Source organism: Oryx dammah, unplaced genomic scaffold, assembly GCF_014754425.2.
Source record: "Oryx dammah isolate SB20612 unplaced genomic scaffold, SCBI_Odam_1.1 HiC_scaffold_26, whole genome shotgun sequence".
NCBI classification, from domain to species: Eukaryota; Metazoa; Chordata; class Mammalia; order Artiodactyla; family Bovidae; genus Oryx; species Oryx dammah.
The window spans coordinates 17,648,577-17,673,519 of NW_024070210.1; the positions used below are offsets into that span (position 1 = coordinate 17,648,577).

The 24,943-nt window shown below is 38.5% G+C and overlaps 1 protein-coding gene across 6 annotated transcripts in view; it reads right to left on the bottom strand.

Annotated features, from left to right (window-relative positions):
- ZNF410 (zinc finger protein 410) overlaps window positions 1–24,943 on the bottom strand; it is a 44,658-nt gene that overhangs the window by 2,661 nt on the left and 17,054 nt on the right. For 2 of the 6 annotated variants that reach the window (XM_040227529.1, XM_040227530.1), the window contains exons 2-11: window positions 23,344–23,526; window positions 22,028–22,163; window positions 18,496–18,714; window positions 17,094–17,285; window positions 13,277–13,427; window positions 12,603–12,784; window positions 8,396–8,485; window positions 5,727–5,852; window positions 4,835–4,975; window positions 3,313–3,440 (exon numbers count right to left, since the gene is read on the bottom strand). In XM_040227529.1, coding sequence (XP_040083463.1) covers window positions 3,313–3,440; window positions 4,835–4,975; window positions 5,727–5,852; window positions 8,396–8,485; window positions 12,603–12,784; window positions 13,277–13,427; window positions 17,094–17,285; window positions 18,496–18,714; window positions 22,028–22,163; window positions 23,344–23,376 — 1,398 coding nt within the window. In that variant the 5' untranslated portion in view covers window positions 23,377–23,526. Of the gene's footprint in view, window positions 1–3,312; window positions 4,560–4,834; window positions 4,976–5,726; window positions 5,853–8,395; window positions 8,486–12,602; window positions 12,785–13,276; window positions 13,428–17,093; window positions 17,286–18,495; window positions 18,715–22,027; window positions 22,164–23,343; window positions 23,527–24,943 lie in introns of all 6 variants that reach the window. The other 4 variants (XM_040227531.1, XM_040227532.1, XR_005718817.1 and 1 more) reach the window with 3 other exon arrangements.

The following is a 24,943-nucleotide window of genomic DNA, read 5'->3' on the forward strand; positions in this document are numbered from 1 at the left end:
ATGGATGTGAGAGTTGGACTGTGAAGAAGGCTGAGTGCTGAAGAACTGATGTGTTTGAACTGTGGTGTTGGAGAAGACTCTTGAGAGTACCTTGGACTGCAAGGAGATCCAACCAGTCCATTCTGAAGGACATCAGCCCTGGGATTTCTCTGAAAGGAATGATGCTAAAGCTGAAGCTCCAGTACTTTGGCCACCTCATGAGAAGAGCTGACTCATTGGAAAAGACTCTGATGCTGGGAGAGACTGGGGGCAGGAGGAGAACGGGACGACCCAGGATGAGATGGCTGGATGGCATCACGGACTCGATGGACGTGAGTCTGAGTGAACTCCGGGAGATGGTGATGGACAGGGAGGCCTGGTGTGCTGCGATTCATGGGGTCGGAAACGACTGAGCGACTGAACTGAACTGAACTGAAGGATCCATGAGGAACACGTGACCGTGCAGGATGTTCAGCTGCATCTAAGAAGGGCACATTCCTCTGGTGGCATCCACAATTAAGCATCTGAGGCTTCCATTATAGGCCCTTGTGTTCTCCTGGGGTGAAGGCCAAGTTTTCTTTTCCTTTTTTAAGGCAGTTTGTGTTATTGTGTCTGCCTGAGGCTGTCAGTGAGCATCACCCAGACAAGGACACTTTGAAGCCAATTCCATGTTCAAGAGAACAAATGTACTATTATTGGACCTTATGCATACACAAAACTGACCATGTCATACCTCATTTAAAAACATGTCATGTCTCCCCAGTGCCCCCAGGATAAAATCATGTCCTGTAAGACCCTCCCAAGAGAGGAACCAGCTTGTCTTTCCTGCTCTCATTTTTCCATTCCACACCTTTCTCTCCATTCCAAGTCCATTACACTCAACCCATTGTGGTTCCATAGCTGGGCATGCTCCCTCTCACCTTCTGCCTTTGTACATCCTGCTACCTTTATACCTGTTCAATTTCTTCCAAATCCCTCCCACATCTCCATCAAGATGATTGCTATTCATCCCTCAGGTCTCAACTTAAGCTCCAAAATTTATTCCATGACTTCCCCCAAGACTAGCATGACTACCCTGAATAAAATCTGCTGGTTATTGACCTGTTGCCATTCCCATTCTAAACTCTCTACACAGCACAACTGCAGGGCCATCATTTATATAGCTATGGAGTTATAAAAGGTAGAGGTCCTAACTCTGACTATAAACTCTTTGAGGCAGAGATTGTATTTACTACTATATAACTAGTATCCAGCTGGGTGCCTTGCACTAAGTATCAGAGGATATCAATAGATTGTTGTTAATTTTATTGGGTATGGTAAAAATATAATTATGAAAAACTATTTATCTGTTAGAGGTATATACTGAAATATTTAACGATACATATATTAGTATCTGTTGAATGAATTAAGTCTTCATACATTTGGCATTTATTTGGGGTAATATGGAGTGCTTCAATTAAAAAAGGTATTTAGTGTATGGGAGAGAAAAGCTCCAGAGTTTCAAACATTTCAAAAAAGAAAACACTGAGTGTTGTGGATTGGTATGTCAAGTAAATTATACTAAGTACGAAGAGAAGGAAATGATTTTCCTGAACTATTCAACCCAATAGTTAATGAAAGTATTTCTTTTATAGAAGAATCATAGTTAATAAAAGCAGAAGGAAAAAAGAGAATCAGGATATCACTGTTTAAGCCCTAATGAAAAAAGAGATCTAGGCCATGATAAGTAATGGTTGTTAAAGCTTTTACATAACCCACTGGTCAATCTTGAGATCTGTAAGAGAACAACTGAATATCATGTCTCTCCTGATGAAACCTAGTAGGAAGTAAGAGAACCACCAACAAAATATTCTTGCCAAGGGAAAAACAAACAGAAACCTAATCAAGCCCCTAAATGTAACTACCAGTTTCCAGGATATCTGTGGATAGAGAAGTGTATCAAGCAACAAAGGGAGTCAATCAGCTAAAATAAAAATGTGGGAAATTATACAGGACAAATAATCCAATTCCTTAAATAGATAGCTATACTGAAAAAAAAAGAGGGCTGGACTATTAGAAATAAAAAAATAATCATTAACCAAATGCAATATATAGGCTTTGTTTGAATCCTAATTCAAACCAACCAACCATAAAAAGATATTTCTGAGAAAAAATTTAAAAGGCTAAATATCAGAAGATACCAATAAATTGTTGTTAATTTTATTGGGTATGATACAGATATAATTATGAAAAACTTTATCTGTTAGAGGTATATACTGAAATATTTACAGATGAAATGTCTGTGATCTGATTTAAAATACTCCAGTATAAATAAAAACATCAACAGCAAACAGTAGGAGGGGAGTGACAAGAACAGTAGACAGTTAATTGTTGAAGATGGGTTGATACCTACCTGGGTTCATTATACTAATCTCTTCCTCGGTATATATACTCTTTGAAAACTTCCATAATAAAAAATTTTAGACAGATATATGAAGCAAGGAAAAAATAAAGCAAGGCTCCACTTGAGACATGTTTCAAAGCAGTCACCAGGAGAAGGAGACTTAGGAAAGAACCAATGATAACAAATAACAAAAGCTTTCAATATAACATAAGCAACAATGAAACAATAGGTCACAATGATAAATACAAGGAAGGGTTCTGGCAAAAACAGCATGCTTAGAGCCTTGTGAACTTGGGTATCCTCAGAAATATTACAGAAAAATTACGACTACTCAAATAGAGGCAGGGTCATTTGAACGCTGTAAAGGTGGACTGTGGTCTAAAGGTTATAATGAAAAGTAAAAGATACTCTAATGCCAAAGCCAGGATATACAGGCTTTGGGAAAAGCATGTGCATATAAAATAAGCTCATGATGAAGTCATCTACCTCCACAACACAAAGCCAGTAAAAGGACAATCAGAAGATTCTAGAAGCCTGACTGGTTTTCATTCTGTTTTCTGGATCAGAACCAAACCAACAGAGTAAGGGGTGCTTAGAATCAACCTAAAAGCCCTCTTTGATTTAGATAATAGTTCTTACTCAACAAACAAGTGGACACATTCCCATATGCTCAGTTGGTTCAGCCTGGTTATCTCCCAGACAAACAACTCTGGCAAAATGAATGATATATTAGGGCATGTGTATGAAGGAAACTAAGTTGAGCGCCCCAGGTGTGAATGACCAATTTCTCAATTCAGGAGACCCTAACACTCAGGTTAGCTTAAAGGAAGATACTCTAGTCGAAGTCTCCAGGAAAGGGAAACAAGAATGTTTTTCAGATCCTCTGAAGTAGACCCCCATCAGTCCGCACCTTACTCTCCACAGAAACAAAGGGCAAGAGACAGCTTTACCTCCTGTGGATTTACAGCAGTTAAGACAGAAACCTCGTACGACTGCCTCCCTGACTGCATGGCCACCAGGTGATGGGTCACATCAGGCACTGAAGACAGGGGGCGTGGGGATCCTTCAGCAAGCACCTCTGAAACGGCAGAACGAGGTTTCAGTGCAAAGTGAATCCAAAGGTTTCCCTACCTTCATCAGCAAGTCTCTCCTTAAGAACTCTCAAAGCTGTTCCCTAAAAAACTGAATCCCACATTCCTGTTTCTTCCAAATTAATTCCTGCCTGATAATCATTATCAGTGAATTTGGAAAGTATTACAAAAGGGGGATGGGAAGAAAAGGTAAAGAATCTTGATGTAACAGCTGACCATTTCTCAATACGCAAATTTTGAGTAATATGGCTTCAGCACTATTAACTGGATTAAACTGCATATGAATCAGGGACCCAGAGCCAAACCAGCAAAGCAGTCACCAGTAATGGAAACAGCACAGCAGGTGCTGGTCAAGCGCTTAAACCTGGCTCCAAGGTTCCTACTCATTGTCTCTTCCTCCTCTGAGATCTTCCTTAAGGCTGGCTAAGGAGCTCCATGCCATTTCTATGCCTCATGCTTCAGTTATCCACTAGTATCATTTATGAAACAGAAGAGGCTTATTGTGGAAGCACACTCTGGGCCTTGTACGCTCCATATGTAAGTTACACAAATATGGTCTTTATACCCAAAACTGACTGGGATATGAGTAAGGAAAACACAGGATCTGACTTATTAAATGTTTATCAGCAGAATCACCATGAAGATCTTCTGGAAACAGCTTACACATAAACCACTTAGCTTTCAAATAAATTAAGAGGGGTTTTCTAGTTTACATTGCTCTTCCAGGATACCACATAACTTAATGTTTGCTTAAAACACTACCTTCTACTCACTCAGCGTTGTTTCCCAAATGTAAGTTTTGACTTCTCAACTAGATTTTAAGGTCCCTGTCTTCTACTTTTATCTTTCCCATGGTGCCAGGTACACAAGTAGGCACTGAATAAATGCATGCTGACCTCACCTGTTAAGTTTTTCAGAGAAGAGGGCCTGGCCTGTGTAACTTGGGTGAACTTTCTATACCAGAGAGGAGCAACTGTTTCCTATAGAGCCCTTTCTTTTCTCCAGAAGATATGGCTTTTGAAGGTATGGAGAAATTGCTTTAATTCTCCTCTGTAAAACCTGGTTATGTTCTGTTTAAATGTTTTAAAAGTTAAGTTCTTCCATAACTGCAATAGGAAAGATAGAAATAGTTGGGCTAGGATGCTAGGATTATGGATAATTTTCTTCTTAAAACTTTTAATTCTTTTGTTACATTATCTTTTCAATGAAAAAAAATTTTTAAGATTCACTTATCCACTTCAGAGACAACACAAATAGAAATCATGCCATTTCTACTCACAAGAAATGAAATTAATTAAAACCTCCATTTTGGAGACAACCCCGTTCCTTAGTCCCTAGTTGCAGCCAGTTTCCCCAAATAAAGGCAAGTTGAAAGTCTTACCATCATCAACTCCTAGGATAGAATTGGTATTTGGTAGGTTCAAGGACTCTCCACCAAGGCTGGGCTGAGAATTCATAGACACCAGGTTTTTACTGGTTACTGAAGCCTCTTCAAGCAAACTACTGCCCATTAGTGGCTCAGCTGCACAGAGAATAGGATGTGAGAGACATACAGCACTCAAGGCTGTGCCTGGTCCCCATTTTCCTTCAGGGGAAGCTGGCCTTTTCTTTCAGAACTAAAAGTTAACTTGTATCTCGGATGTCACCTCCTATTTCACTTACGTTTGGGAAGCAAAAATAAACCTAGAAGGGAAGAAATCAGCCTCATGGATAAATACCCTTGTTTGTGATCAGCATCTGAATAATTAACATACAAAATAGGATGAGTGCATCCCTAAAAAGGAGTATTCAGAATAAAATGATTAAGGAAAGACATGGAAAGGAGTAACAATAATATGTATTATCAAATTTAAGTTAGGGTAAAAAAAAGGGAGTCATGACTGATAAGTAAAAAATGCTTAAACTACTGTCATACAGAAATCTTCACCACAGTGACACACAAGTGCTGGTTCATGCATCAGCACCAGTTACCACCAAATTCGCTGGAGGAACTTTTAAAACGATAGACTCTGGGGTTTTACTCCCAAGAAATCTCATTTATCAGGCTGTTTGGTGTTGCTGGATGGGAGGGGTAGATAAGCAATATAAAATGAATGTTTTAAAAACCTGCAAACAATTTTACTGTACAGCTAAATTTGGAAACCACTAGTCTACCAAATGAAACCAGTCTCTCTACCCAAAACAGAAGCAGAAAATTCCCATATTAGACAGGCCAGTTATTTGCCTCTTTGAACCCCCAAAATATAGCCCTCCCTCTACCTTCTTCTCCTTACCAGCTGGTTCCTGCTCTTGACTCCCAGCTGCTCCCATCTGCAAGTGATGCTTTCTCATGTGCACATTCCTGCTCCCACTCTGAGAGAAGGTCTTCCCACAGACTTGACACTGATGTGGCTTCTCTCCTGAAACACAGACCAAAAAGACAGGGTACATTTCTGACAGCAAGAGAACGGACTCAAGCCCTAGATGGAGAAGCCCAGAGGCTGTCAAACTAAACATGAAGAGGCTGCTCCTTCTCGCATTCCCCAGGCTCTCAACCGTTAGTCCCTGGGGGAAGGCTGGAAGCCACCAGATGGGCTTAGCATACTCACTGCGCCCAGCCTCTGAGGCTCTCCGGGACCCACTGGACTGTTGCTTCCACAAAACCACCTCTCTGGTATAAGATCATGGCAGACACAGAACATTTCCTACTCCTTTCAGATATAGTCTTCCATGAACCTCAAGGACATGTACTATCCTCAAGGATTCCAACCCTAGATTCATAATACACCTTTATCTCATTTCCTGCCACAACTCTCAGTCTTCAACATTCACACTGGTCGTTCTTGTACACAGTGATCTAAACCATCCCACATGTCCTCAAGTCTGAAACCCTCAGTCTCCATTTTAACTACCCTGACAACCACACCTAGGGCAGTGTCAAAGACTCTTGGCCTACATCTTAGTAGTAGATAGCAAAAACTAAGTGAAATGACCAGAAAATTTCCAGAAGAGACAAAATCTATAGAGGCAGAAAGCTGGTCAATGATTGCCTGGATGTGGGGTGGGAGGAGGAACTGACCGCAAGGGGGCACAAAGGAACTTCTGGTGTGATACAAGTGTTCTATAACTGGATTGTGAGGATGACCGTAATCCTATATACTGTCTAAAAAATCACTGATGTGTATATTTACAATAGGTGAATTTTAAGGTATACACATTATAGGTCCAAAAGCTGTTAAAAAGTAACTATAATGGGGACTTCCCCGGTGGTCCAGTGGCTAAGATTTCGAGCTCCCAATGCAGGGGGTCTGGTTCAGTCCCTGGTAGGGGAATTACATTCCACATGCCGCAACTAAGAGTTCACATACAACAGCCAGAGATCCCACATACTGTAGTGAAGATCGAAGACTGCATGCTAAGATGTGGTGCAGCCAAATTAATTAATTTTTAAAAATAACTATAACAGACTGAAATATAGTGAACATACAGAAACACATGAATTCAAAATAATACTAGCAAAAGAGAAAGAAAAAGCAGTGAAAATAATACTACTAAAAGTAATCAGAGCACCAACTTCTTATTCTGAAAACTCAGTTAAAAGAATTACATATTTATCCTTTCATGTGCAAATTACCAAATAATCCTAGTCAATAGAGATCTATTATATAGAATAATTCCAGCTAACAAATGTGAATAACAAAATTAGAAAAATTAACATTTTATAACCCCAATGAAGTAACAAATTTAGGCATATTCAAAGATGAAATCATAAGCCAAAAGGTTGCAAGGGAACGTTACAATGAGGGGATTAAGGTGTTAACCACCTGAACCAACTGATCAATTGTGACAACCAAGCTCTGTGCGTCTCCTGAGGTGATGCAAAATGAAACACATACAATCACACATCACATATCCTTGCCAAAACCTTTGAACCTTTTAGGAAATACAGGGAACAAGTTAAATGACACAAAATGAGGTAAACCAACACATCCAGAATGTGAGATGAACTACAGGACCTGATTGACTGTTGTGCTGTAAGTCTAGAACATGAAAATCAAAAAGTATAGACAGATCTATATTCAGGACTTACTAGTCAAGTGCAACAACTGGACCTTTTTTGGGTCCTGATTTAAACAAATCCACTTTAAAAGACGTCTTTGAGACAACTGGAAAAAAATTAAACATGGACTGAGTCTGAGATAAAACCAAGGTGTTATTGTTAATTTTGATAGTTTATGGTAACGGCATTATTGTTACGTAAAAAAGTATTTTTCTTTACTTTTATGTAAGTTTGACAAAATTTTACATAACAAAATAAAGAACAATAAAATGAAAACACTCTACAAGCCAAACAAAACACACCTGGAAGTCCACATCTAACCCACTATTAGTTTGCTACCTCTGCTTAGAATTTGTCATACTAAAACCCTGCTCTACCCCTAGGATCTCAGCTCTGAAATTCACATCCCTGATTGATTATATCTCTCCAACTCCCTTGCTCCCACTGAACTGCTTTGTTGTCTTCATGACAAATAACTTCTAGTTCCTTCTCTCCATTCCTCTCATTCTGGCTTCCCTTTGCTTTCCATGGCTAGCCATTTGAACAAGTTCCTGATTCCATTCTAGAATCTCACTCTACTTCGAGTTCACTTCTGCCTTGGCAAGTCCATGTACCATATCTGATGTAATGAAGAAGTACCCAGTGTACTGCCAAGTAAATGTATTGATTTCCTCAGAGAAAGTTCTCAAATCAGAAAGCAGTTCAATAGCTCAGCTGAAAATAATAATTAGGTTCTTTTCCCCTTGATTATATGACCCTTTGAATGTAACCATCAAGGGCCTTGATTTCTGTCAAGAAAGGGAGGAAAGCAAGGCATCTGTTTCTCTTTAGATTTCTTTATACTACTACCCTAACCTTTTACCCTTTGGCTCTCCATCTTCCCTGAAATCTATGAATGGGTACCTGAGTGAACCACCAAATGTTTTCGAAGGCTAGAATACTCAGCAAAGGAACGGCCACATCCTTGGGCTTCACAAAGGAAAGGCTTCTCTCCTAGAGACAGAAAATGAGATAAAGACTCAGTCTTTTGATGAAATGACTTTTATACTCTTTTCCCACCAATCTTTTCCTGTTTTCAATCACTTACTCTGATTTATTGAATTCACACTATATATTTCAACTGGACTATCCAGCAGGTATCCTCTCAGTGATCTTCTGGTACATAGCTCCACCCCGCCACCCCCCTTTTCTTTAGAGTGGCTGCCTCTGAACATAATACATCCTTCTCCCTCCTCATGGGCTGAGCCCCAGCTGCACTGAGCCACCTTCTTATGTTATCCCATCCCTTCTGAGAAAATCAAGAAAACAGTGTATATGCTCTCAGAATTTTTACCTTACATCAATTCTTTAAGATTCAGTTTTAAGATTAAGAATACATATTTTTGAAGCTTATAAAACAGGTATTACATAATCCCATCTTATAAAAACGATTGTCTAGTCAGAGATATACAGAAAAATCTGTTACAATGTGTTAACAGTAGTTATATCACAACAGTGGTATTATGGTTTATTTTCTTCTTTGTGCTTTTCTGTAATTCTCATTTTCTACATTATTGTTATTTTAAAAATGAAAGATGCATGGTGAAAACTGAAGCCTGACAGTACTACTGACTTTCTGGCTCTGATACTGCACTATGGCTACATGGCGCTTTGGGCAGAAGCTGGGTGAAGCACAAATAGAATTCTTTGTACTTTTTTTGTGACTCTTCATGAATCTATAAATATTTCAAAATAAAAAATGAAAAAATAAGAGATGCAGTCCATATTTCCCAAGGGTCACAACTTAGTGAGAAATAAACATATTCATAACTTTAATATAAATTCCTTTATAAAAAACTGCTTACATGTATTTATAAAGGGAAGAAATTCCTATTGTGGTTAAATTTTTTTTAAAAGCTGTATTTAAGTTGCTCTTAAAAAGTGACATGGATGAAAGGAAATTTCAGGCACAAGAACTAGTATGAACATAGCCTTGAAACTGAGAGTGCCCAGAGCAAGTTCAGAAAATGACAAGTGTGGAATAAGTATATATTGGTCTTCGCTTCTGGTTCCTGACACAAAGCTCTTAAAACGCTTGTACACAGGGGTGCTAGGAGAATTTTTTGTTCTAACATTTAGTCTTGGATCCCAGCTCCTAACACAGAGCTCCTAAACCCCTTGTAATTTTTTCAGTGATAACAGCACTAGGATAATCTGCTGTTCTAATATTTGGTCTTTGATCATGATTCCTGACACATAGTTCCTAACCCCTTGGAATTCCTAGGTGTTCTAATGAGATGACTCTTGGTGGGCTCCTAGGTGGTGGCTAGTCACTAGATTAGAAGCTTGGAAATTTCAGCTCCACCTCCAGTTTTCAGAGAGGAGAGACAGCCTGGAAATGGGTTAATGATGAATCATGCCTACGTGATGAAACCTCCATAAAATTCCCAAAAGTACAGAGTTCAGAGAGCCTCTGGGCTGGTGAACAGGTCTATGTGCCAAGAAAGTGGCACACCCCAACTCCACAGGGACAGAAGCTCCTATGCTTGGGACTCTTGTGGACTTCACCCTCATGCATCTCTTTCTTTATCTGGCTACTCATCTGTATCCTTTATCATATCCTTTATTACTTAATAAACTGGTAACATGTTTCCCTGATTTCAGTGAGCTGTTCTAGCAAATAATCAAATCCAAAGTGAGGGAGGAGGTTGTCATGGGAACCTCCAACTGTAGCCAAGTCAGACTGAGGTTGAAACTGACACCTGAAGTAAGTGGCAGTCTTGTGAGGCTGAGCATGTGGGATCTGACACTATCTTAAGTGTCAGAATTCAGTTGCTCAGTTGTAGACACCCAGCTGGTGTTGCAGAGAACTGCTTGGTTTAGGAAAACACATTCGGTATCAGAACTGTTATGAGTGTGAGAGAGTAAAGGAGAAACATGGAAACTCAGCAAGTAAGGCTGGCATGGTGACAAGACAGGAGCTGGGCCTTGACACCTTAGGGAGGAGCACAGCTCTAGACTGCACTGTTCTTTCAGACTGTACCACACAGTTTAAGGCTTATGATTTCCCAGTGGTCTGTAACTTTCTGGAAAACATATCTGTATACTCACACTAACCTCAGAATGCTATGCACTCCAAAAGTTGCCAAATGAGTAAAAAATACACTCATATGTATGACAGAATGTCAGGAAAACAGAAAATTCCAGTTAATAAATAAGGTTAAATGTTTAACAAGATGAACTCAAGAACCTTAGAAAAAAAGGATTTCAAAAACGATTCACCAGAATCTAGTGGCACAAATCTCTTCATCAAGCTGGCTTAGGTGAGATGGCCTTCATGTTCAGAAACTGAGAGGACGGTGATTTTGCTGTGATAAAGAAGACTGGAGGTTCAAGAGACATTGCTGCAGAATGGTTAAAGAGCACGAGCCAGTTAATCCTGAGTCCCAGTCTTGCCACGACCATTTATCAGTGTGGGGAAAATATTTAACATCTCTGAGAATTAGTTTTTTTTTAATCTATAAAATTAACATAATACAACCTCAAAAGATTACTTTGAGGATTCGATGAAAAAATACAAGTTAAATATATTAAGTATAGTGCCTGGTACACAGCAGTCTTCATGGTAAACCACTAAAACTGGCAGCTTTAATTACTACCGTTACTACTAAAAAAGAGTTGAGGTCAATTCTGACATCTGAGATAAAATGTGTTGTCAGCACTTAAAAATAAAAATAAAATACTTGGAAGAGCTCTGGGGTCATACCAGAATTCAAATCCCAGCTCTACCATTTCCGAGCTGCATAATACTGGACAAGTTCCTTAACTCTCTATCCTTCTGTTTCTCCATCAATAAACACAATATCTAAACCATGAAGGTACCTTGAAAATTAAATAAGACAATGTGTATGTGCTTGGTACATATTATATTGCCTAAATAAATGCTAATTTTTATTACTATGCTAATTATTGAGATTCAGATCTGTGAGGCATCCAAAAAGAAATTATTAAATTGAAGCCTGAGATTGCAAAGAGACCATATCGAGTAAAATGGGAGAAACTCAAAATTCTGAAATTGGTCCACAACTGGATAAACAAGGGAGAGCTAGCAAGAGTCAGAATGAAAAGAGAAAATCAGGTCACACTCTGAATAAATGATGTTCAGTTTTATCAAATGCTACAAAGATGAGAGGCACAAGGATAAAGAGGTTACCGAATTTAATAAGGCATAGTGAATTCTATTTTCCTTAGCTATTCAGCTATATGTTTTTCTTGTTCTTTTATTCAAATTGCTTTCTTGGAGCAAGAATAGTTTATCCTTTCAAGAACGAGCTGAGAACAGAGCTATTCTTTCCTAAAACATATCCCAGTGGTAATGTCAATCTAGAGGAAGTCCTCAGAACACATGTGACTTCACCTTGGCTTTCACTTTCTAAATGGCACTTATTTGTACCTGCTGTCATTTTAGCAAGGCAAGAATAAACAAGGAAGAGAAAGAGAAGATAGCAACAAAGTAGCAACAAAGTGGGAAGAATAGTTACACATCCTATGGTAGTAGTTTAGGTTCAAGGATGAAGATTAAGCTCTGGCAAGAGAGTTAGCACAGCTTGATCAAGGGGTTTAAGTCAGGGTATCTTTAGTCTGCTCCTTTGATATTAACATGCTGTTTGCCCCCAAACAAGGTTCTTCTCCATTCTGTTTCTCAGGCTGTGAGGTTCTAACAAAAAAGTTAACTGAAAGTCAGGGATTAACCTTAGCTTTTGTACTTCCCCTCACCTTACCCCAGTTAGTGCCTAAAATAGGATCTGTGTCGTTTGTGTAACTTAATAAATGTTAATGACCAAAATTAAAACTATGTAATGTTCAAGGATATCTGGAAAGACTCACTTCTGTCCAAATCTCATCAAATCATTGTTATTAGAGAAGGCCTTATATCCCCTTTCTGTTTAAGGCTACTAGAGGCAGAAATCAAACTGTTCGTTCTCACGAAGAGGTGCCCTGAGGCATCTAAAAAAAAGAAATTTCATCTTCAGAGTTCTAGCAACAACCCCAATCTTCACCTACTAAGGACAGCCAGCAAGCGCTGAGCCAAGCAGCAGACGGCCTGCGGGAGTGCTGAGGTTGCACACACCTGTATGGACGCGCAGGTGGTTCTTCAGGTTTCCAGCTGTAGTGAACTGCTTACCACAGTTGGACTCAGGGCACACAAAGGGCTTCTCCCCATTGTGGGTTCTCATGTGCACCTTCAGCCTCTGTAGTACATAGAAGCTTTTCCCACAACCTGCTGCAGGGCAAATAAAGGAGCGGTCGTTTCTGCAGGAAAAAAAAAAATCACATAAGCAACAAAGCCTGAAAATGCTCTTTGCTAGAGAGAACAAGTCAAAGCTCCTATTGACTCTCAAAACGGATAGTAATTCCCAAATGTGGATGTAGGAGAATCACTTTAAGTTTGTTAAAACTACAGATTCCCTACTTCTTGAAAATATTGATTTCATAGGTTCAGAGTAGAGTTTAAGCTTATGTATTATTAAGTTCTCCAAAAATTATGTTTTATGATGAGATTTTGAGAACTCTTGCTCGAAGACATTTAGGTGACAAATGTCTTATTAAATATTTGTCAAGAACAAGGTAAATGAGACAATGCAAATGTCTCTATTAAAGAACAAGAGACATCTTAACCACAAGTGAGCTGGAGCCCCTGTTTCCTTTAATGTGTCAAGTGGGGGGATTTCTGTCAAGTTCCTTCAGAAACATCAACATTCCTGGTATGGAACATTCCAAATATGGAATTTCGGGTTTGCTCACCGATGAGTTTTGAGGTGGTACTTAAAGTGAGCTGGCCACACAAATGTCCGGTCACAGCCTTCAACTGTACACTTGAGCTTCTTCTCCATTTGAGGAAGGGGCCCAGAATCTTTGGGTTGCCCATCACCAGAACCAAGGTGGACATTTTCTCCTGTAACAGAGTCACATATTTGTAATCCTGGGAAGGATTCTCCTCAGATACTTTGGTTCAAACAATAAAATCACTGCTGCTGCTGCTGCTGCTAAGTCACTTCAGTCGTGTCCGACTCTGTGCGACCCCGTAGACAGCAGCCCACTAGGTTGCCCCGTCCCTGGGATTCTCCAGGCAAGAACACGGAAGTGGGTTGCCATTTCCTTCTCCAATGCAAGAAAGTGAAAAGTGAAAGTGAAGTCGCTCAGCTGTGTCCCACCCTCAGCGACCCCATGGACTGCAGCCTTCCAGGCTCCTCCGTCCATGGGATTTTCCAGGCAAGAGTACTGGAGTGGGGTGCCATTGCTAGTGATCATTAATCACATTTCTACCTTCACCTTCCCCAGGAATCTTTGTATAATCACTTAACAATAGAAAGTGATTGTGCTCTGCATCCCCATCCCCTTACTCCAGAGAACTACCAAATGCCATGAGACTAGGCCTCTTTGACAAATGTAAGAAATATCCAAAATGGTTTAATTTTTAAAAAAAAAGCTGCATTCAACCTATTTTGCATTACATATTGGTGAGGAAGCAGGTATGGCAACACCAGAAGTGGAGTCCTATAGAAGATCACCTATAGGTAATCAAAACTTGTATTTTAAGAAGGAGCAGTCAGTCTGGCTTAATCATGGACTTATAATAGCAATTTCTTTTGTAGACAACCAGTCTAAGATTTCTATCTCCTGAAGTCACTTTGGCTGTTTCTGTCACTCTAGAGAATAAGAATCACCTCCTCATTACCTATACCACTCTTCCTCAGTTAAGAAATATTTAAGAATGCAAAAACTCAGTGCATTTTAAAATTTCTAATCATATTTTTACAAGTTAGAGATGGTACCTGATCAAGTTTTCTGTTCAGTAGAATAAAAAGAAGCGAGGAGAGGAACATACACTGCAGTGACTTCCTTAAGTTTAAATGAAATTAGTTAACTAAATCTTTAAATAAATTCCAGATTAGCAGGTGGTGCATCCTTTCTCTCATTTTCTTCAATACACAGTTGGACATCAACAGAGAAAAACACTCACAACCACTTGTTGTCATTGTTCAGTTGCTAAGTCATGTCCAACTCTCTGTGACCCCATGAACTATAGCACGCCAGGCTTCCCTCTCCTTTACTATCTCCCTGAGTTTGCCCAAACTCATGTCCATTGAGTCGATGATGCCATCCAACCATCTCATCCTCTGTCGACCCCTCCTCTTGCCCTCAATCTTTCCCAGCATCAGGGTCTTTTCCAATGAGTCGGCTCTTTGCATTAGGTGGGCAAAGTACTGGAGCTTCAGCTTCAGCACCAGTCCTTCCAATGAATATTTAGGGTTGATTTCCTTTAGGATTGACTGGTTTGATTTCTTTGCTATCCAAGGGACTCTCGAGAGTCTTCTCCAGCATCACAATTCAAAAGCATCCGTTCTGCGGTGCTCAGTCTTCTATATCATTCAATTTTCACATTCATGCACGACTACTGGAAAAGCCATAGCTTTGACTATATGGACCTCTGTCAGGAAAGCGATGTCTCTGCTTTTTAATACACTATCTAGATTTGTTATAACTTTCCTTTCAAGGAGCAAGCATCTTTTAATTTTGTGGCTGCAGTCACTGTCCACATTGATTGTGGACATCATTAGAGAAATACATTCACAACCACTTAATTCTGTTATAAAAATATGGAGTTTATTTTTCCATTACAAATACCTTAGGAATAAGATTCATATTTCTGTATTCCCTGTCAAAACCCAAGAGTAGGATAATATGTTATACCTATCGTACTTCCTGGAAACTGACAGTTGATCAAAGGCAGTATCTTTCCCATCTATTAATCTTGTTTTCTTCCCATCTTACATTTTCCTTGCTGTACTTCACCAAATGCTAACTGTAGAACTAACTGCTCCCAGGTTGGAGCAGAACCTAAGATGACTTTTGCTAGTTAATATTAACTTGTTTTTTTAAATACTGTCCCACAGTTTTTTTGTTTGCTTAATCAAAACATGGGTAAATTTCAGACATCACACAAGTGCATATACCATGAAGAAAATTTTCCAGTAACTCCAGAACTCCAGCTAATTAGTTTCTAACAAAAGGTCTGTAAAAACCCATGTTAATCCAGAGATTTAAACCAGTGACAGTTAGGGCTTCATGCATTCAATTTTGAAATCATAAAATAGGGGGGAAAGAATCCTTCAGAAAAGAGTGAGTTGCCTTGTATTTAAATCATTAAAAAGTTTCCCAAAGAAGTACTCTCTAAACTACTTTGTTTTTGAAAACAAAGCACTGTTTGCAGAACTGTCCTATGACCTGTTTTAGCACACTACCCCAAACAAAAGAGCAAGAGAGACAAAGAAATTCAATACACCTTATATTGTACATAGTGAAGAACATGAATACACTTCAAAGACTCTACAGTTATGTGGGTAAGGTCTTTGGATTTGGGATAAAATTTTCAGTGAAAGCAGTATTGTATAGAGCAGGAATCAGTAAACTTTTTCTGTAAAGGGCCAGACAGACGATATTATGGGGTTTGAGGCCATACGGTCTCTGTCACAGCTACTCAACCTTGCCATAGTAGCAGCCATAGACAATCTGTAACTAATGGGCATGCCTGTGTTCCAATAAAACTTTATACAACAGGTGGTTATTTGGCCCTTTGCTGACTCCTGATATACAGCACCACATACAAAATTAAAATATTTCTGTATTTCAACTTAGATGAAAGTGATTGTATGTTTGTGGTAATGACAGTACGTACCTTACCTCAACCATCTGTTGTATTACCTTAACTGTCACAGGTTAATGAGAAAATACAGAGGCAGATCTAATACAAAAAATATTATGGCAAAGGTTTTGCAGTGGTTTAGGAGTGGCCTGAATAGAGCCATGGTCCTGAAGCTTTAACATGTATCATAACTATAATGAGGGCTTACTAAAAACTAAAAATGTTTCTGATTCAATAAGATGAGACCTGATAATGTGCATTTCTAAACCACCGGTGATGCAGATGACCCAGCGACCACACTTTGAAAATTACTAAATAGAGAAAAAGTGGCCCAGAGTAAACAGTACAGGCATGCTGAACTCAAGAAAATCCACACTATACCCTATTTGGATATTCAGAGGACTTCTGATGAACTGGCTCCACCCTCCCTGCCCTGCCTGCCCCCAAAAGCAGCACTACAGTAGCTGATAACTGCTAAACTGCCATGAACAACAATTTAGTTTCAGTGAAACAGTGCCATCTGCCACACTGATTTAATATTAATTTCATTTTTATCTGTTTTATAGTTTTATGTCTATTGATAAAGCCATTTGATTTCATAATGGTATAAAATCTCTAAGTATAAAGAACAGTACAAAATTAACTGAAGATAACACCAAGATCTGTGAAAAAAATTTTTCCGTTAAAAAGGCTTTGGTAACATTATTTAAAGCTGACAATTGTTAGTTGATTCTGCATACGAACCTGTCATGGCTGAATTATTTTATAGAAAATAAGATAAGCAATTTACATCTTTCTAGCCTTCTGCTCTCACCAATAAAATAATCTGGATTATATGCAACTCAAAAGATAGCCATTGTCTTACCAAAATCTCTGAATAGAATACTGGAAAGGAAAATAACACAGGGGTCTCACCATTGCTGCTGGTTTTTGCATTCTTTGCCAGCTGTGCCCGAGTAGCAGCAATCAAACTGTCATGGGCCAACTCCTGAACCCGGAGGAACCAGGGAATGCTACTGTCTGTGCTCTCACTGGAGAGGAAATCATTCCCTGAATCCTCTGCCTCATCCTGTACAAATACCAAGTGTTCGGCTGAAGAGCCCAGACCTGGAAGAAACAAGAGGATATATGCAAGTTAACCGTCAAGTAATCCCTTTGATTGACCCTGGCTCAGAAACTCTCCATGTCCTGAATCAGCTATTCCAGACTTTCACGTCTCACCTCAAGCTTCTGTTCTCATCCAAGATTAGGTTATCAACTCTCTACTCCCAGCTGAGAGACTAGTCTTTATCTTACCTCCTCCTGTTTCAGAGGCAAACTATGTTTCCTAGCAACCCGGCGAACCCTTACCTCTAGGATCCAATCCTATCTTTTAGTTATCTCCTCTCCACCTTCAAACCCATTCCTCCTTAGTGGTCACCTTACAGCTTCCCTTTCAGCCTTTCAATCTGTCTAAGCTCAAACCTCTCCCACATTTTTCTTTTTTATAGAAAATCTCAAGTACGACTCTAAATATCACCTTCTCACCTATTCCTTCAAAGTCATGTTTCTTGAAGTTTCTAACTTCTAACTTATGTATCTACTTTCTCACCTGCTGTCCACTCCCCCACCTCTTTTAACTCTAGGTTCCATCTCTCCTACCTCAGTAACAACTGCTCTTGTTAAGTTCACCAGACATACACTTTCCAGTCCTCATCTCCCTGGCCCAATTTGTAGTATTTGGTATGATTTACAGAAGAAAAGATACTAAATGTGGCTTCCCCCACATCATTCTCATTCAGTTTTCTTGATCCCTCTCTACTGGCTCCTTCTCATTCTTCTATCACCCCTTAAAATTTTTTTCAGGGTCCCGGATGTGCCCTCATTTCTGTTTATGCTCCAGACTACTCCTGAATCAAAGAATTCATGCTCATTGTTTCATGTACCTCCCAAATGCTGGTAAGCACTAAAAACTACTTATTTCACACCACACCTCTCTAGAACTCTGGATTCCTGTTTCTAACTATCCTCCTAAGTGTTCTTCTGAAATCTCAACATCAACAGGCACAAATCGTTCTCCCCCTTTCCTATTCTTGTGTGCACCATCTAGCTAAACATACCACTTAACTCCCCCAAATAAGAAAATGTTAAGTCATCCTAGAGTCTGCCTTTTTCCTCTATATGTTCAACTGATCACCAAACTATACCAATTCTCCAAAATAATAATAATAGCTTCTTTCCATTTTAAGTATGACTAATTATTCCTCCCCACCCTCCCGCCCTGCCTCCAAGTTTTTCTCTTAAGCATGAATACAGGTCAGAAAAAAATAAAGAATACCTGCTCTTGTTAGGTTAAGAAGAATAAAAGAAGTGCTATCACTTGGCTGTAGATCTTGCAACAAGCTAGGGGATTCTGGAGTGGACAAAAACTCTGGAGACTTCTGTACAGTCTGAGCCCTCGTCTCTTCTCCGTCTGGGCCCACATTCACCTGAAGGCTTCTCAACACAGCCGAGGAAGGAACCTCCTTGGAGGGGTTTGTATGACTTGGAGTATCATCTAGTAAAGGGAAAATACCACAGCTTTATGTAGCTATCTCCAAGGAGTTCACCATTTTGATACACAGTACATAACACCCTTGTAACATCACTTAGAAACTAACACCCTTATAGGAGCAGATAGCATTTTCATTTTATGAATGTAAAATCTGCCTGGGAAAAAAAGAGAGTGTGAAAGGCAGCTAAAGCTCTAAAGGACATCAATCAAAATGTGAGGGGCAGACTCCTCTGGCGGTTGGCAGTAACTAATAAAAAACCATCCACATTTGGACATTATAGACCTTTGTCTTTTTGAGGCAAAGTAAATATCAACTCAAGAATAGGATTTAAATTTTAAACTGTTTTTCTTGGGAAAAGTTGCCACTCTTTAATTTTTATAACATGTATTTGAGAGGTCTGGTGAGTCATTAAGGGAAAAATCACAGCCTACAACACAAATGAAACTACAGAATCATCAACATGTTTCATGAGGGTTCTGGATTTATACCAGAAGTAAAGAAATAATTCAGAAGACTTGCTTCTAGAGCTTTATTCTAGGGGAGGGGATGAATTTCCAAAGATTCTAATTGCAACATAATGCGGAATTACACTACTGTGCTAAAGCATCCGATGTTTTCAGGGGTTTCATTCATCTTCATAGAATGCAGGTTACATTTTTCTCTTTTTTTGAAGGAGATAACCGATAAGATTATAGGAATAAAGTAGAAGCCTAGGCACAGCACTGCCATTCTAAAGCCTAATGAAGTTGCACAGCAAAGTAAATGAACTTAATGCCACTGAATTGGTTAAATGAAGTTTTATTCTATATATATTTTACCACACACACAGAAAAAGCCTGTTCTTAAATACAGTTCATAGCAGCACTGTTTGTCATAATATGATGCTGGAAAATAGCTACATATTCATCAACAGTGGCATGGATCAATAAGTTGTGGTATACTCATAGAACAGTATACAGCAATGAAACCAAACAAACCACAGCTATACACAAGGATGAATTTCACAAATATAGAGTAAAAGAAGAAAGGTATAACAAGATACATTCATATGATTCCACTCATTTAAAGTCCACTTGACTATTAGCAAGGAAAGTATTATTTTGGGATGCAATGAATTCTTTATTTTCTGGAATGAGACTTGGGGGATTAAACTTAGAAAGTGAAGTGAAAGTCGCTTAGTAGTGTCCAACTCTGCGACCCGACGGACTATACAGTCCACGGGATTCTCTAGGCCAGAATACTGGAGTGGGTAGCCTTTCCCTTCTCCAGGACTTAGAAAACAAAGAATTAATTGTTAAAAAATTGAGGACAGTGGTGAAATGTGGAAGAACAGAGGTTTTCTTTATCAAGGAAAGGCCTGAAACCTGGCAAGGTTCTCCTTCTTGACTGGGTGGTGGGTATCTCCTTCCTTAATAACTCTTCAAAATGTATATCCATATAGTTTTGTGCTTTTCTGTGTCTAGCACATATCCCAACTAAAAATATGTAGGTTATATATCCACACATATTTAGGAGGGAGGGGAATGAGGTTAGCGAGATATGTACAGATATGTTTGTGTTTCTAATAATATGTTTCATGAGCTAGGAGGTGAGTACTTGGGTTTTCACTTACTATTATATATATCTGGCTGTCTAAAATATTTTAAATCAAAGTTAAAACTAAAAGAAGGTACTGTAGAAAAGAATATGGATGCTCTTGTTTCTGTTTTCACTTCATTATTGTTAAAAAATATTTATCCAATAAATTAAAATTAGGAGAGAAAATTTAGGGGGGAAATCCTCATGAAGATCAACACTTATTAGCACATGGAAATTTTCACATATTGAAAATCCACAAGGATTTGGAAAGACTACCAACATACCAGTAGAAAAATGGGAGTTGAGAGACGGAAGATGTGGGAAAGATAGGAGTTAGATAGAAACACTTTAAATCAACACTGGTTGAATATATCTGCCCTTAAGTCATTTCAAAAATCAGAGAGGAAAAAAAAAAAAAATCAAAGCGAAAAGAACACCATTAGAGGACAGTAACCAAAAGATTTTATAACAAATAAGTTGTCACAACAGATGACCCTCACCTGATTTAACATTAATATTCCAAATTTTAAATATTTCAATTTCCAGAAAATAAAGAATTCATTGCATCCAAAAATAATACTTTCCTTGCTGGTAGTCAAGTGATGGGATCTCCTTCTTTTCATACAAAGCTAATCTCACTACCCATGCTCAGCATTCTACTACTTCCTCCTACCTCTCTTGGAGCCTCCTTATCAATTACCCACTCTTTCTGTTCACAGCTTCTCTAATGGGCTCTTTCCCCTTAACACAAAACCACCCTCTAATATTTCAAATCTTAAAAGTTAATTCTTTAATCTACTTTATGTCCTTCTTTTTTTCCTTCCCATAGCAAGATAACCTTTAGAAAGTATACTTCCTCAACTAGACTCATCCTTGCAGTGATATCTTAACCTGCTACAGCCTGGCTTTCCATTCCCTCTCCAAGGAACATGTCCTGCCTAGGGCAATAATGACTTCACCGCTATGGCACTGGTGGTGGTTTAGTCCGACTCTTGCGACTCCATGGACTGTAGCCTGTCAGGCTCCTCTGTCCATGTAATTCTCCAGGCAAGAATATTGGAGTGGGTTGCCATTTCCTTCTCCAGGGTATGTTCCCGACCCAGGAATTGAACCCGGGTCTTCTGCACTACAGGTAGATTCTTTACCAACGGAGCTATGAGGGAAGCCTATCTTATTGGGATGGTCCCTATATCAGTAGCCTCTTAGAAGCATTTGTCAACTTGACCATTCCCTTGGGTTCTATGCCTGCACTTCATGCCAGTATTCCTCCTATTGCTCTAGCCTCTCTTTATTCCCTCCTTCACAGGATCTCCTGCCTCACCCTGTACCTTGAATAGGTACCTTAAGTTCCATGTGGTTCTGTCTTGGCCTCCTTTTCTTCTCACTCTCACTCTATGGGTGTTCATATCTGTTCTTATGACTTAAACTATCGGTGCAGGTAATTGACAGTCCAGTGGTTAGGACACCATGCTCTCAATGCTGAGGACCCAGGTTCAATTCCTGGTTGGGGAACTAAGATACCACAGGCTGCACTGCACAGCCAAAAAATTAAACAAATAAACTACCAATGCACTTATGACTCCCGTGGTTGCCTTTCGCCATGACTCCTCTAATTTTTATAGTTTTTACAGTTTACAGTCAGTTATAAAGTCAGTTATCCCATTCCACCAGTACCACAGAGCAGGCTAAGTTCTTTTAAGTCTTGTTTATCTTATCTTTGATGGCACTAATTTTTACCTGGTAACATTAGCCGACTGCATTCTGAGGCTTCAGTCACTGGAAGCAGGGACAAGCAAGTTATGTCTTTAGCTTCTGATTCTACTAACCCCTGTCCTAGGGGGATGGACGTATTCTGAACAAACTGTACCAGGAGCTGGAGGGGAAGATGGGGATGTGGAGACAATAAATAATACAGGTTGTCAGAAATATATCTAAACTTCTGAATTTACCAAAAGGAGAGACTATGTATTGATAATTAAGTCTTGATTGTTCACTGCTATCCACCTTATTCATAGAAAAACCAGATTAACTACAAAATATTATGTTATTTTTATCAAATGTTCTATTCTAGACAAAAATTGAATGATATGGAAAGTAATAATCTTTCACAAAACAGAGAAATGATAAAAATAATTATAATTATAAATGGTGGCTATTGCAAATTCAACTGCAACAATGTGTATGATTATAATATACCTTATAGAGCACTTTTCTGTGTATTGGCTCTTTTAATCCTCACTGAACTCAGTAAAATTGCATGTATTTTAAAGGTAATAAATCAAGACGAAGACACTAAGTCACTAGTCCAAGGTCACATTCATACTTAGGTAACATGATTCCAAATTTAGCCATCTTTCTACTAAACAACACAAATATTCTAAAATTAGAATGAGAAAAATGAATAAAAATTGTTTAAATCCCTTAATCACATTTAAAAAGAAAACTTATTAATATATACAATTATATAATCAATATAATTATATTTATACAAAATTAATTAACATGGTTTGTGGTAGTAAAGATTTACATTTGTGTACATATATATGCCATATAAAAAATAAATTTTGTCATTATATTATCTAAATGTATAATAATTTATACTTATTTAAATAACAAATGTGAAAGTGAAAGCCTCCCAGCCATGTCCAACTCTTTGCGACCCCATGGACTATACAGTCCATGGAATTCTCCATGCCAGAATACTGGAGTGGGTAGCCTTTCCCTTCTCCAGGGGATCTTCCCAACCCAAGGATCAAATCCAGGTCTCCCACATTGCAGGCGGATTCTTTACCAGCTGAATCACAAGGGAAGCCCCCAAACTAACAAATATAAAAAGTCATAAAAGGTAAGAACTGAAGTTTTAAATTTTTGAGAAAGTAATTAGTAATAGAAAAATAACAAACTAGTATTTACAACCAAAACCATATGACCTACAAAACTTAAAATATTTACTACCTGGCCCATTACAGAAAAAGTTTGCTGACTCTTGAACTAAGAACAAACTCTCTAACATAGCCCACCAAACGAAAAAGAAACCAGTTGTCTGGGCTCACCTCTGGTTTGGATTCTAACTCATCTGATAACATTGATTCAGCTTCCAAATTCTGTAGCTGTTCAGGGGACAGGTTAAAATCTTAACTCAGAGTCAATGACACCTTCCTGTTGTGCTCATATTCCTCTAGGAAGTGATATGCTTTTCCTGTAAGATGCTGTACTGGCTGGGTAATCAATGTCACCTAAAAAAGGAAAAACCAAGAGAGAGAGAGACTTCAGAGCAGCAGGAAAATGTAGCTAAAAAAACAAAGCCACTTCTTTATATACCTCCTAATCACAACAGCAAGTAAAGAATTCAGCCCCAAACACTTGTTTTAAAATAGAACAAGCCCAACATGTATCAAAACCCATAAAAAGTCATACTTCGACGTAGAATTTCTACTAAGAATCTATTCTAAGAAAACAGAGAACAGACTTGTGGTTGCCACGAGGGAAGTTGGTAGGGGAAAAACGGATTGGGATTAGCAGATGCAAATGATTATATATAGAACGGATAAACAACAAGGTCCTACTGTATAGCACAAAACTATATTCAATATCCTGTAATAAACCACAATGGAAAAGAATATGAACACGTGTTCATGTATATACATATACATACATATATATAGCAGAAACTAACAAAACACTGTAAATCAACTATACTTCAATAAAATAAATTTTAAAATAAAAAATAAGCAAAGGTTTCAAATATAGAAAAAGCTGTATGCCCAAAGAATTTCACCTTATCATCTGTGATAATAAATAACACTATAAGCAACATATAAATACACACATATATTCATTTAAGTAATGGCTGATTATGGTATGACACTGTCACTTAAAAATAGTTATCAAAACAAAGCAACAAGAAAAAATGTTAATGACATTAAATTACAAAAACAAAATACAAAATGATACATTTGCTGTCATTAAAACCAGTTACAATGTGCACAGGAAAAAGTAAAAGGAAATTCACACAGCCATGATAGTCACTGTACTGGGTGGTGGTGGTAGGCTGGTGTAACATTTTTTTTAATTTCTCAATTTTGTATAAAAGATTGTTAGTTATACAGTCAAAATTTGAACAGTGTTTCCCAAAAAACCAGAACTCTTGGGACCCTCATGAAGCTGTTTCCCCCACTTAAATTCTTACTTTCTTCATGACTATCTTCAGTGTTGTGTTTGGATTTCTTTTTTGTTTTTTGTGTGTATTTATCTATTATAGATTTTTGGTGTACGATTACCATGAGGTTTGTTTTCATTTTGCTTTTTGGCTGTGCTGGGTCTTTGTTGCAGTGTGCAAGCTCTTCGCTGCAGCGCACAGCCTTCTCTAGTTGTAGCACGTGGCTTAGCTGTGTCATGGCTTGTGGGATCTCAGTTCTTGGACCAGTGATCAAACCTGCATCCTCTGCTTTGGAAAGCATCTCAACCACCTGAGCACCAAGAAAGTCCCTACCATGAGGTTTTGGTATAGTAGTCTCTCTCTCTCTCTCTCTCTCTCTCTCTATATATATATATATATATATATACACACACACACACACACACACAATTGCTTTATCTTAATTTCAAATGCATTTTAGATATCCTGCATTTTTACTCTCCTCCTCTCACAAT